Raw genomic sequence first — 14,102 nt, 5'->3', positions numbered from 1 at the left:
AGCAAACGAATCCCTTTCAGAATGAACATATGGCATTCCAACCTTTCTGTTTTCACAAATTTCATTGCTAACCTTACTGATAGTGCGATTTGAATAAAGGATAAACATAATTGTGAAGCAAGCAAAGAAAGACGGTGACCTTGACAAACTTTCGCCTAAACTAATTTCATTGGGATATTACGAAGTGCAGTTGAAAATGAAGAACATTACACATCATTAAGGGCACACGTGTACGTGATAACAGTATAAAAGGCACAACTCCGTGGTTAATCAACAGACTACGCTTCAACAAAAATCAAAATGCAGTTCCTTGCTTTGACTCTTCTGTTCGTGGCGATAACCGGAATCAGCAGCACGTACAACATGCCTCCACCTCCGACTCCTCCACCTCCGACTCCTCCACCTCCGACTACTCCACCTCCGACTTTTCCTCCAACGTCTACTACGAAGCATAACGGGTGCACGGTCGAGGGACATTACTACTCATGTGGTAAGTGATTTATTCAAGATCAATGCCACTAGTGCAAGTTTGATTTATTGGTATGATACATCTGTTATTTGTTTAATCAGAATTATGTGGTATAATGCTGAATGTGTGTAAAGTTGCATTGTTGATATATGTCAAATAACGATCTTTTCTATTCGCTTTTGATATTCAAAGCTGAACTGTCAAGGTAGTGAACTATTGAAGGTCTATTTCTTGTTCTCCCGGGTGCTTTTTCCCATTTAATTCTGTCTGAACAAATCCGTTTGCTTTTTGCAAGGATATAAGTTATCGCATGGAAAGGCTTGCCAAATGAGTTTAGCCCGAAGGAGAGAGACAAAATGCTCTCTACACCCTCCGGTGCTCGAGATAGTCAGTGTTAAACGATATGATTTGTCGAGCATTCGAGTTTATAAAATAATATATTTCAATTGTATTATCCGCATTTCTCTCACTTTTGTAAAGTTATTACCCCTGTTACATCACGTACCCACGCGCAGACGCTGCACATGCTTGCGATACAGGGGTTTCCGTGTTTATTGCTGACTAGGGACAGTGTATATTTTGCCTTTCGGCTTTTTGGTCTAATTTTAACAATATTGAGAGATGAAACAAAATTATATGTATTTTAAGGTGGCAAACTGTGAACTAGTGCCTTTAATAAATTCAACTATGAAAGTTAAAGCAAGAAGGTTTCATACATTTATGTTAATATCCAAGAGATATCACTTGTACTCATAAAAATTATCCTGCGAAAGGTTCCATAACAAGCAATGTTGAAAATTTTCTGGAGATATATAGCGAATATATAGATGCTATGAAGCAATGAAAAACTCGTCTAACGATTACGTGTTACATTTTAGGAACATTTGAAGATCCTCGTGACCGATGTAGCGAATGTCAGTGCTATCCGGAGAACACATTGAAGTGTGTTAAGAAGCCATGCGGGGAACCACATTGTGGGTACGAGATGCAAGAACCAACACCTGACAACTGTTGCAAGCGGTGTTTGCCCGAGTGTGCGTTAATTGATTGTCCAATCTGCGACTGTCCGTTGGAGCAGAGATATTTCAGGCCAAATTCTTGTTGCCCCGAATGCAGACCGGAAGATGATTCAAGTGAAGAAGACCCTAAAACGCCATATGATGACGTCAGATGTAGGAAAGACGGAAAATACTACCGATGCGGTTGGTATTGCCACGAATTATGGAATAACATTTCTTTCATCCTTAATGATCTGGACACAATGTATGTTTTTGTTTGAATGCATTTTGTAGAATTATCTCACATTCCGACGTTAACTAACAGATATAGCCGGACAAGATAATGATGCTTAATCATTTAAACACAATTTACACTTACTAAAACGGCATTTTTGGTACAAAAAACATGCTTGTACAAAAACTGGTTGTCCGGTTAGCGCAGTGGTTAGCGCACTCGGTTTTCATCGACGCGACCCGGGTTCGATTCCCGGCCTGGGCGCATGTGAGTTTTGTTAGTGGTCACCAAGCCGGACAAGTTTTCTCCGGGTACTCCGTTTTCCCCCATAACACATGACCACACTCTCGCGCTACATCGCGACAATGAGAGTGATTTATATCAGTTGAAATAGCTTGTTATACAATCGTTGTAAAATTAAATAAAGTTTAAAAACATGTTTAAAAAAAATCGATCGTTAAAATGTGACGTAAGCGAAAAGGATATAATAGTATTATAGCCAGTTCAACCAGAACGCATACACAGTTACTATGCTATTGAAATGCATTAATAAAGCACTTCTTTACCTTACCAAAACTATTTTGTTATCTGTTTTCAGGTACCTTTGAAGACCCTGAAGACAAATGTAACATATGTACATGCTACAGAGACAGCATTGTCAAGTGCCATAAGAAGCTTTGTTCGCCTCTGCCTTGCGGGTATAAACGACAAATTCAGCCCAATGACGGCTGCTGTAAAAGATGTGAATCTGGTTGTGGCCGTTGTCCACGACTTTCGTGCCATAAACAAATAATCCCAGCAGATGCGTGTTGTCCTGTATGCTTGTACAACCCAGACAGTAGCAGCAGCGATAGCGGAAGTAGCGAGAGTATCGACAGCAGCGGAAACAGCGGAAGTAGCGAGAGTACCGACAACAGCGGAAGTAGCGAGAGTACCAACAACAGCGGAAACAGCGGAAGTAGCGAGAGTACCGACAACAGCGGAAGTAGCGAGAGTACCAACAACAGCGGAAACAGCGGAAGTAGCGAGAGTACCAGCAGCAGAGCAAACAGCGGAAGTAGCGAGAGTACCAACAGCAGCGAAAATAGCGGAAGTAACGAGGGCGAAAACAGCGGAAGTAACTCAGGTGGGAACAGTGGAACTAGCAGTGCCGAAAGTGAAAAAAGTGGTCGAAGCGGAAAAGACAGTCACGGTAGTAGCGCAAGTGGCCAAAGCGGCAGCAACAGCAGCAGCGGTGGAAATACAAGCACCGGAAAAAGTGGAAGCAGCGGTTCAAGCAGAAGCCCAAGCAGTGGAAGTGGCAGTCACGACAATAGCGGAAGTGGCAGCAGCGGTGGTGGTGTATCTGGCTGCGACAAAAATGGACACCATTATGAAAGCGGTGAGGAAGTAACTTGTTTGATCTGAAAATTATATTAATTTGTTTAATTGTTCTTTACAAGCTGCAGCTCTTCTCATCAATAATATGTAGGTGTTGAGATACCTTTCACAAATACAGTTGAGTTGTTTTTATATTATGCACTGACGTATTTTCAATATGTGTTCTTGCTTACGCTACATCGTGGCTAGACTTTTCATTTGCTGAACTTCAAAAGGAATTTAAGAATTTTTATGAATTTTTTTATGTTAAATACATGGGAAAATCTTACCTTATTTATCGCAGTTTTTTATACATTTCAACAAGGCCTTTTATTATTTTAGATACCAACATAATTTCCGTTCTAAGAAAATAAAAACACGCTTAATTTTCTATCATTATACTAAGAAAATCTATACTTATTTGATACACAAATACATTTAAACGTTTACGGCATAGCTGAAATGTCGGCGAAACATAATAATGTGCATGTATAGTCTGTTGTCATGAAATGGCATTTGGTATTGTTCGCTTATTAAGCTTAAAGGTGTTCAATAAGTTACCTGAAAAGTATGTTTTTCCTATTTATTTTTGTTAATTGTTGTGCTTGCAATTCATATGTTTCACAATTTGAAACTAAATGCTAACACTTGACTCGGCGCGACTGCATTTTCTATTATACCATAGATACTTGTAACTGTTTTCAGGTGATTTTGTTGACCCTGAAGAACCGTGCAACATTTGTACATGCTACACGACCGGTCATTTTGATTGTAAAAAGCGAACATGCAAGCCACCAAAATGTGGCGTGAATAAACAGAAGAAAGATGAATGCGGATGCCTCGTGCCTGACGACTCATGCAGGGACAAAGTGTGTCTCAAACTTGAGTGCCCTGCGGAACAGAGATACTTTGCACCTGACTCGTGCTGTGAAGCATGCCAGTGTTCTGTCAATGGAGTGTTAGTGCCGGAAGGTAACAAGTTCAATTTATGTATTACACACTGTGTCATGTTCCAGGGAAAGAAGGGGACACATTTATAGACTTTATCATCTGAATTACTAAATAAATTATTTTAGTTATAATATCCAACAAATAATTATTAAAACAAGACAATAATTTATTATATCGAAAAAAGAAAATCTAATTGAAATCCACATCTAATATGTCCTTGAGCCGCAACGCACGCATCACAACAACAGAAATACAACCAAAATGGCGTTCTTAGACATGGCATTATTATGTTCCTTGATTATTCCTTTTAGAAACCTTTTATTCAACAGGAGAAAGGTAAAAGTTGTCCCGATCTTTTGCTAAAAACATCGTATGTGGCAATCTATTGATTTCAACAAGTCGTCTTTGCTCTTATCTTTAAAATGCGATTACTAGTAACTAAAATAAAAAGTTATATATTTTTTCAAATCACATAATTAATCCATTTCGAACATCCCTGAGAAGAAATTATAAAATTTAAAAAAGAGAGTCTAAGAGTGGAAGGTAAAACAACGCTTATCTAAATTTTGAAGTTGAATTTTCAAATGTGTGATAATTTCATAATATTAAACAAAAATTCTTGAATTGCCTATACTTTGTCGAACGCTATCTTATTATACAAAACGCATATGTTTTATCTGGGACAGCTGACACAGTCTCATCCTGATTCTCTCACCGCCTATGCTTAAGTTTGCTTTTTGAAACATACAGGCCCATTTGATGACCCGTGTAACACGTGTGAATGCTTTGCAAACGGACAATTCAAATGTCATAAACGACCATGCAATCCACCAAAATGCGGCGTAAATAAACAGAAGAAGAACGAATGCGGATGCCTTGTCCCCGATGACTCGTGCAAGGACATAGTGTGTCCCAAACTTGAGTGCCCTGAGGACCAGAGGTACTTCGCACCTGACTCGTGCTGTCAAGCGTGCCAGTGTTCTGTCAATGGAGTGCTGATACCGGAAGGTAACTTGTTAGATTTAATTATTCTACGAGATTTCGATTTAAGCTAGATTACTTCGCGATTTATTATTGCATTAATAAATATTGCTACTAGTCGGAAATGACAAGCATTTGTAATGTTTAGGAAATAAAGTCATTATAAAGTCCACTGTCCTTTAGGTCTAAAAATGCGATTACTAGTTTCTGATTAATTTTATATCTTTACAAATGAATAATTTATCATACCACATGGGGAATCCCTTTCGATTTATCATAGAGTAGGATCACTCTTTGAAGTCAGGATCACTGAGTGAAAATGCTATATTTTAGAAAACAGTCTTAGAATGAAGAAATAAAACAAAGATTATTTAAACTTTGAAGTAAACTGTTCAATCAAATTTGTGATAATACCATAATATTAAACTGAATTTCTTGATCTAACGATACTTTGTTGAACGCTACCTTATTTTATATGAACTGCATATGTTTGTATGTGGGAAGGCTTACACAGCCTCACCATGATTTACCCCGCCGGCTGCACTAAATACTGCTTGTTGAAACATACAGGCCCATTTGACGACCCGTGCAACACTTGTGAATGCTTTGCAAACGGACAATTCGACTGTCAAAAACGACCATGTGAGCCACCCAGATGCGGCGTGAAGAAGCAGAAAAAGAATGAATGCGGTTGCCTTGTCCCCGATGACTCGTGCAAGGATATAGTGTGTCCCAAACTTGAGTGCCCTAAGGTCCAGAGGTACTTCGCGCCTGACTCGTGCTGTGAAGCCTGTCAGTGTTCTGTCAATGGAGTCTTAGTGCCGGAAGGTAACATAGGGCAGATATTATAGGCCCCGATTGTAAGGAACATTGACATCTGACATCTGACTTATTAAGTGTATTATGCGATTATTTATTAAACCCGTCCATTTAGTTATAAAAGTCATGCTTTTTTAAAACTGAAGAAAACAAAGTACAAATTAATCCACATATGTCCCTGAAATGCAACACACCTAACGCATGATATGCCACGGACAAAAGACAACTTAAATTACCATATGACATTATTTGACATTTTGTCTCCCTTGACTTCGACTATTTAGAAAACTTTTCTACTGGACTGTAAAAGCGTCAATGTTGTTCTATGAAAGCATCTAACATTGCGATATTCATTGACTTGAGCTAGTTTTCTTTTCCTTAATCATTAAAATGCGGTTATTAGTATCTAAAACGTTTAGTTATATATCCTTACACATGAATAATTTATCATACCAGATAGGGACTCTATTTCGATTAACGGTATAGGTATAGAAGGACTCCTCTTTGAAAATAGACCCCTGAGTTAAAATAATGTATTTTCAAAGTCTAAGAATTGAAACGTAAACAAACATGAATTAAATTTGCAAGTAAAATTCTAATTTAGTTCGTCATAATACTCAAATATTAAACCCAAATTCTTGAGCGGACGAAACGTTAAAGTAGGCTCGTTGATTAGATGGTCTGCGTATGTCTTTATCTGGCCAAGATAACACAGCTTTCTACTGAGTTCCCTCCCTGTACCTAATAATGTATGTTGAACTATACAGGTCCCTTTAATGACCCGTGCAACACGTGTGAATGCTTTGCAAATGGACAATTCGCATGTCAAATACGACCATGCAAGCCACCAAAATGTGGCGTGAACAAACAGAAGAAGGACGAATGCGGATGCCTTGTCCCAGATGACTCGTGCAAGGACATAGTGTGTCCCAAACTTGAGTGCCCTAAGGACCAGAGGTACTTCACACCTGACTCGTGCTGTGAAGCATGCCAGTGTTCTGTCAACGGAGTCTTAGTGCCGGAGGGTAATATGTTTAATTAAGTTGTAACGAGGGGTCTTTTAAAAGGATGGAAGGGCAGTATATTTTTGGCCCTGACTATAAAAAATATTGTGATCTGAGTTTCTTATAGTTTTATTATCTAATTCATAAATTCAGTCCATATATAAAGAAAATACATGCATTTGTTATTCCAAAGAAAAAAGATCTACTGAAATCAACAATAATCAATTAAACATAACGCAAGCAACATAGCGCAAGAAAAAAACAACTAGAATGTTTATTAATCATGACGTTACTTAATCAGTTGATTACAACCTTGTAAAACAATCATTATTCTACAGAAAGGATAACAATTATTTACTAAGCTGTTTTAGGGTTGCTTTTTCGCTTGAAACTTTAATGTGACATTCCTGTAATCACGTTCGCATTTCGTGAATCATCAAAATGCGATTTCTAGTATCTAAAATGGTGTAATGGATTTTATCTTTTTAATAAAAAAATACATTATATAGGGACCCCCTTATCATTGATCGTAAACAAATATGATTTCTCTTTAATTTTCGTAAAATTTAGTAGTAATGAGAACTCTCTGACAAAATTCTACGAATGGCAATATAAAACAAATATTATTTAGTTTTGCAAGCAAACCGTTTAATTAAAATACATAGAATATGATCAGACGATACTTTGACCTATTCTTCTTGATTGGTTGGCCAGCGTAGTTTATCCGAAGGAGATAATACAGTCTCATACTGAGTTCACTCCCTATACTTAATACTGTCTGTTGAACTATGCAGGTCCCTTTAACGACCCGTGCAACACGTGTGAATGCTTTGCAAACGGACAATTCAATTGTGAAAAGCGACCATGTGATCCACCAAAATGTGGCGTGAATAAACAGAAGAAGAATGAATGCGGGTGCCTTGTCCCCGATGACTCGTGCAAGGACATAGTGTGTCCAAATCTTGAGTGCCCTGAGGAGCAGAGGTACTTCGCACCTGACTCGTGTTGTGAAACGTGTCAGTGTTTTGTCGAGGGAGTGTTAGTGCCAGAAGGTAACGTATTAAATCATTCAACGAGATTTCTTGTTTAAATTAAGTAAGAATAGTCAAGCAAAACCTCTGATAATAAGTTACGGCAGCTGAAATATATCGCGTTTTTGGTATCGAATGGAAACCTATGATACCAATCACCTATATATATATATTTTTATATGATTTAATTTTCATAATGTCACAATAAAATAAATTTAAATAAGTTTAAGTGAGTATACTCACTTTTGCCCTTGAGTATATATCGCGTTTTGTGGTATCGAATGGAAACATATGATACCAATCCCCTATATATGTTTTTTATTTAGGTCCATTCGGAGATCATTGTGATGCATGCGTTTGTAAAGGGGGTGTTGTCACGTGTTCTCCCCCAACCTGCCCTAGTGTGCCACTCGAGTGCGTCGACCCAGTCGTCGATGAAAATTGTAACTGGATCTGCCCTAATGGTAATTTTTGTTTACTAATAATGTCATGAAACCGCTGTAAACTGGATCTTGTTCACATAACTACGTCTCATTAAAGAAAACACTATATTGCATTTGAAGTTCGAAGTCATCGATACATATAGTTACTGGTTATGTACCTATGGGGACTATTTGTGACGCATATTAACGTGAATTTGACGCAATATTTTTTTATAGAAATGCCAAACAATAGCTAAGCTACAGTATGGTGCTCTCAATATGATGCCATTGTCTAAATTGAATGTTTTGTTGACCTGAATTCGATTAAAGATTTATTTTGAAAAAAAGGACTTTTTGCAATAAATTCAATAATAAACAAGTGTATGTTTCAAAATCAAAACTGTTGTCCAAAGTATTTTAAGACATCTTAATTAAAATATTTTCAGGTGCCAACTGCATGATTAATCCGGCTAAAGGTCTTGAAGAGGGAAATGTACTAAAATATGGAGAACACAAGGTTATCTCTGGCAACAAATTTTGCATTTCCGTTTCCGGTGACTATTGGGCCCCGGATTGCTACTGCATTACAATGAATTGGGAGCAGTTTGTTCTGAAGTTACATGGAGGAGAGTGTATTAAAGATCCAGAGTGGTAGATAAAGCGTAAAACACATTATCCACTCAACCTTACAACGAATAAGCATATTTGTTGTTGTTGTTGTTTTGCTTCAATTTTGAATCAAATTTTAAGCCTTAAGTCCCGCCATTATTACCTGGGAAGAAACATGAAAATAATTCTAGCGAGCAAACTACAATAAATACCATTAATAAATTCAAATGACTTAAGTATGGGAAATAAAAATTTACCTTTCATAATTTGCTTTTCTTTGTTCCACATTTATAGGATATATTGGGTTGTTATAAATTGTGTATATACGTCTTGACACTATTCCTTGAAAGAACTACAGTTTTATATGATTATGTAAATTATTCCTACTAAAGTTGTGTTTTGATAAAACTAATATGATGTCTGGTTTCTGCCAGAAGCTAGTAGAAAATAAATAATGTAATTATCACTATGATAAATACATGAAATGTATGATGCGCCATATTTGAAGGTCCGCCAGGCTGACAACACTGACCTTTTACGAGAAAAGTCAAACTTTTAAAATCCTCCGGTTTCATACGGATAACTTAACCGAGCAATCAAGCTTATTTGAATGCTACTTTTCAAGCTCACGCTAGTGCCAAACCTAAAGTCAGCGAAAATTTGCCGTTTTTTCTTACTTATCTTATCAACACGTCGATTTTCTGTAGCTCTCCTTTGAAATTGGTTAAACAAAATTAAATCAAGCATATCCGTTGAATTGATATCCCTGCAAAATTAGACAAAGTAGATGGCATGGAAATGACGTGTTGGTGAAATATTCCAACCGAAACAAGCAATACGAGTGTAGGATTCTTATTAATATAGGACATGAGATATGAGTTTGTAAGCAATTGTTGGAAATAAAAGAATATTGTATAAATTGTAGCATTTAATTTGACCTAGTTACATAGATTGTGAAACCATATTACTTAATTTCAAACTTAGGAAAATAATAAAAGCAAACATTCTGTTTAAGTTACATAAAAATTTAACCAAAAATATTGAAAAAAAAGCCTCAAGAGTGTTCCCAATGTTGTTTTTAGATTGAGCCTTGTGACTAGGTTTTGACCCCAGGTGACCTAGTTTCAATATAAATACATGTGTTAAGAGAAAAATTGAGGCAAAATTAAAATATATTCATGAAGATTCGAGTGCATATATTGCCTCTGTTTGTTCAAAATTTTAATATTTTACTTAACGCCCAGGGTGACCCCATGTCACCCACTATTAGAGTCAACGAAGATTAGGGAACCATTTGACATCAATTTGAACAACCTCTGACCAATAAGTACCAACCTAAGGTGCGGGACATTAATATTGATATATTTGACCTAGTGGACTAGTTTCAGACCTAATGTAACCGAGTTTTCATTCAGTCATTCTGATTATTTAAAAAGAAATATATCTGACCAGATACAGAGTAACGTGCCTGTGCGGAAAATGAACTTGGCAGCTGCTTTATGGTTGAATGACCGTTTTATTTTTTTGTTTTTATGCCGTTTTAAGTATACCACTGCACCCATAAAACGAAAACCAGAGACTAAAACACATTTTATTGCTGCAAATGATTTAATCTAATGCTTGTTGGATGTGCTATACAACAACAATGCCAAATGAAGTTCTAGAAGATCAGCAGTACCTGAAAAATCGGATTTATTCGCTCGGTTTCTGAAAGACCCAAAACTCTATCATGGTTGGAGACTAAACGATGAGTCATCACCGGCATACACTGTTAACACAAGGACAATTAAAATAAAATAAAGTCATTTCCTAATCAAGTTGTTGAGATCAGTATTGTATTAAGGTCACAATACTCTTGGATTCGGTAGAATTGATTTCAGCATTACAGTCTTTACCATGTTTAAACGTTTATTTTATATTATAAATTGTGTAACTTTAGATGTCTTTCATTAGAAAAATGTCCGAAACTTTACTCTGGATGCTACTGTAAGAGCGCTTGAGCTTGAATGCTACTGTGAGTATTTTTATCGACCGCGCAGAATCCTAATAGGTCGACCCTGTCTTGGGTCGATTGACCTTGTCGAATTCATAATCTTGCTGAGAAATTCAAGATGGTGACCTTCGCGTAATCAAATATGACGAAGTGATACTTTTCTAACAGTGAAAGATTTCTGATTAATAAAATGTGCTAACATACATTTAATAGTATTATGAATTTAACGGAATTTTAACAAATCATTTATTAACATTTTTCATATGTTTAATTATTTTTGTGTCCTACTGACAAAAGTAGATAAATATCGAGGTGTTCAAGCGAGATCCGAGCATATTCGAAGATGTTGCGTTCATTGGGTGTCAGTCGCAATTGCAGGAAAGCGAGTCATCCAAGAAATCGAAGTTAAGGTGTAAATATTGAACAGTAGTGTTAAGGCTTAGAACACCCTTTAAACCATATGGGCGCGTTAGATATATGTTGCTTTTGAGCGTTCAAATCAAGCTCAAAAACTTAATTCTAGAGTGTGCAGTGTTTCGCAAGATATTCCGCTTGCAGATTTATGGTGCATATATCATAACAATAGAAATTGCATTTGTTACATTTCCTTTAAAATAGTCTAAATCAATAGTCTCCATCATTTCACCTTACTTAAACGGCTTACTTAAATGAGACACCTTGCCTAATATCGTACATGTCATCGCCATGTTACAATGGTAGAGACTGCATTGAAGGAACAAAAACACTCTGGGTAAACACTGTTTTATTTAATATGTCACATTGATGGATCAAATGAAGTTCCAAAACTTGAGTCATTGTGTTACACGTGCATTACAAGAAATGACCATTTTAAACTTTAAAACTTGGTGTTAAGTAAACAAACACGTAGCATTTGTATGTGAAATAATTTGAAATTATTGCAAATCAAAGCATTTGTTTTAATACGTATCTGAATCAGATATTTATTAGTACAGAAGCCAACCAGAAAATGTTGTCAGAGCCCGGTAAAAATTGCTCGTTACGCAAGATTCCGTATATGTGTCAGCTCTTCGAACGAACACATGGTCCCCAGTATTTACCTGTACTACGACTGTGGCGGTTCCATTGTGATAATCGATAATTTCATCTGCGTCAGCAATCAGTGCAGTTTTTACTTGACCATCAACGACAAGTTCAGCGCGAACTTCATAATTTTGTTCGGCGTAGATTGTGAAGGTAAATACATAAATCCCAGCCACAAGGACATCGAATATTCCATCATTGTTATTGTAGCCGCTTCCAAGGTCCGTCATCTTAAAATATAAAGTATATAATGAAACATGCTCAGCAAAATATTTATGCAATCATACTGACGCAATGATATAAGGTATCTCGGCCTGACAAGTGAGCGACGACGACGAAACAGCGGAAGTAGATCCGGAAAAGTATGCACTTTCATGTATACAATGAATATTTATATGAAAAACTACAACAAACAAGCTCAGTAGCCAAAGGTTTTAACATAATTCCAGTTTAATGGTACAGGGAAACCGCCAAAGACATAGAATACAAAAAACAAACAATCACAAATAAGTAACATGGAACCACAGCACAAAACTCCACAAGCAACACAGTGCATATATACTATATACAAAACTAGGTGTGTTCATCAAGGATTACTATGTACCGCCTTGTCACGGTCAGTAAAATGTAAATTTTCTGAAAACTACAAAGACAAGCCCAGTAGTCAAGTATTAAAAACCCTGATAGGTGGCACAGGGCAAGCGCCCAAACAAGACTTAACAAAACTTAACACCACATACACACGTACAAAAACGCAAACTAAGGCTTAATACTTGTATCAAGTGATCTGCTAATCATGTCCCCTTTTTCATTATGCACAGAGTTAATGCCAAAACGTACCAAGCGACATTCAAATATAAACGGCTTAGTACCCTCAAGTTTATACTACGCATTATAATGCCAAATAGTCTTTAAGACTAAGTACTTTTCCAAGAATACCATCAATACTTACACTGTGTTATATCTGTCCACTTTTGAATCTAAGGTATCCAGCATAATCCTGCAACCCTAATTAACGTAATTTCGTTGATTTTTCGTGAATAAATTATACTACATATTTGCCAATTGATCACATTATTTTTTCCGTAAAGTACATGTATCTATCTTAAGACAACAACGTGAAAAGTCACGAGAACATATAAAAATACATAACGTTCTCAGATCATTTGTGCGGTATATTACCGACGATGCAGCCCAGGTTGTGTGTTTTGTTTTTGTTTTTGCAGATTTGACGATCTCTCTGCGATCATCGTGGATGAAGTACATTCCCTTCTTGCCTTACAAGAGATCGACTTCCGGTGCACACAAATTCGTGTAGAATACCTCAGGAGGGGTTGTATCTCACGGTTTCGTTATGATATTAGCTGAGGGTGGTATACGTGTTTCAAACTCGGATGAGTTCTTCTTGCTTCGAGGACTTATTATTTTAACAATTCTAACTCACAAGGAAGGGAATTGACTATAATAAATATTTGCTACCGTCAAAACTCGCTGTCGAATTTTGTTACCTCGATGATATGGTTATGTGGATTTTTTTTCGACTATTTCGGTTAAGATTATACACTTTTATTGTTTATATCGAATATTCGTTATCTCGAAGTATTTCCCGAGGTTCCATCGACTTCGCCATTGCGAGTTTTGACTGTATGATGATATATTTGATGAAGGTTCATCAAGTTCAATGGAACTTTATTTTTTTCAGGTTCAAACATATTCCGAAGAAAAAACACAATTATATATTACGATATTGAAAACAAAAAATGGCTCAAGAAACACGTGTTCAAACCAAAACATACCTAAAGCATAGATAAACTTATTCATGAGATTTGATCAACTCGACAAAACTTCAGATTGTCTTTAAGCAAGTTGACCTTTTAAACCACCACCGTTTAAATGCTGCGTTACATTAATTAAATCGTCAAGGTAACAAACAGGCTTAATAATAAATCGGGACACCAATAAAACATCAATCTCATCTGAACTTATGAAATGCGAAAAACTGCTTATATCATTTGAAAATATATCGTGTATAATTTACTATAACTTGTATGTTAAATAATTGACCAATGTTAAAATCAAAGAAGTTGTTACAGTTTGATTTTTTTTTCTTTATTTAAAAGGAAATCGGACGTAAATGGACTTTTTTAAACTGTGATGGCCACCCGAAAG

General features: G+C 36.5%; 1 protein-coding gene across 1 annotated transcript; it reads left to right on the top strand.

Moving 5' to 3' along the window:
• The first annotated feature begins 300 nt into the window (after window positions 1-300).
• LOC128222869 (kielin/chordin-like protein) lies at window positions 301-8,924 on the top strand. Its single transcript, XM_052932069.1, has 10 exons — window positions 301-490; window positions 1,348-1,641; window positions 2,301-3,083; window positions 3,767-4,033; window positions 4,763-5,020; window positions 5,564-5,821; window positions 6,580-6,837; window positions 7,611-7,868; window positions 8,174-8,311; window positions 8,716-8,924. Exons 1-10 carry the CDS (start codon window positions 301-303, stop codon window positions 8,922-8,924), a joined length of 2,913 nt encoding a protein of 970 aa, XP_052788029.1.
• Window positions 8,925-14,102: the final 5,178 nt, after the last annotated feature.

The sequence above is a fragment of the Mya arenaria genome, chromosome 1, assembly GCF_026914265.1.
Source record: "Mya arenaria isolate MELC-2E11 chromosome 1, ASM2691426v1".
Taxonomy (NCBI): domain Eukaryota; kingdom Metazoa; phylum Mollusca; class Bivalvia; order Myida; family Myidae; genus Mya; species Mya arenaria.
Note: the sequence above shows the minus strand (reverse complement) of the source record. Positions and strands in the feature narration are given on the sequence as shown.

Coding starts and splice junctions, on each gene's coding strand:
- LOC128222869 (XM_052932069.1), top strand. CDS start 301: ATGCAGTTCCTTGCTTTGACTCTTCTGTTCGTGGCGATAACCGGAATC. Junction 4,034..4,762: donor TGGAGTGTTAGTGCCGGAAG/GTAACAAGTTCA, acceptor TGAAACATACAG/GCCCATTTGATGACCCGTGT. Junction 6,838..7,610: donor CGGAGTCTTAGTGCCGGAGG/GTAATATGTTTA, acceptor TGAACTATGCAG/GTCCCTTTAACGACCCGTGC.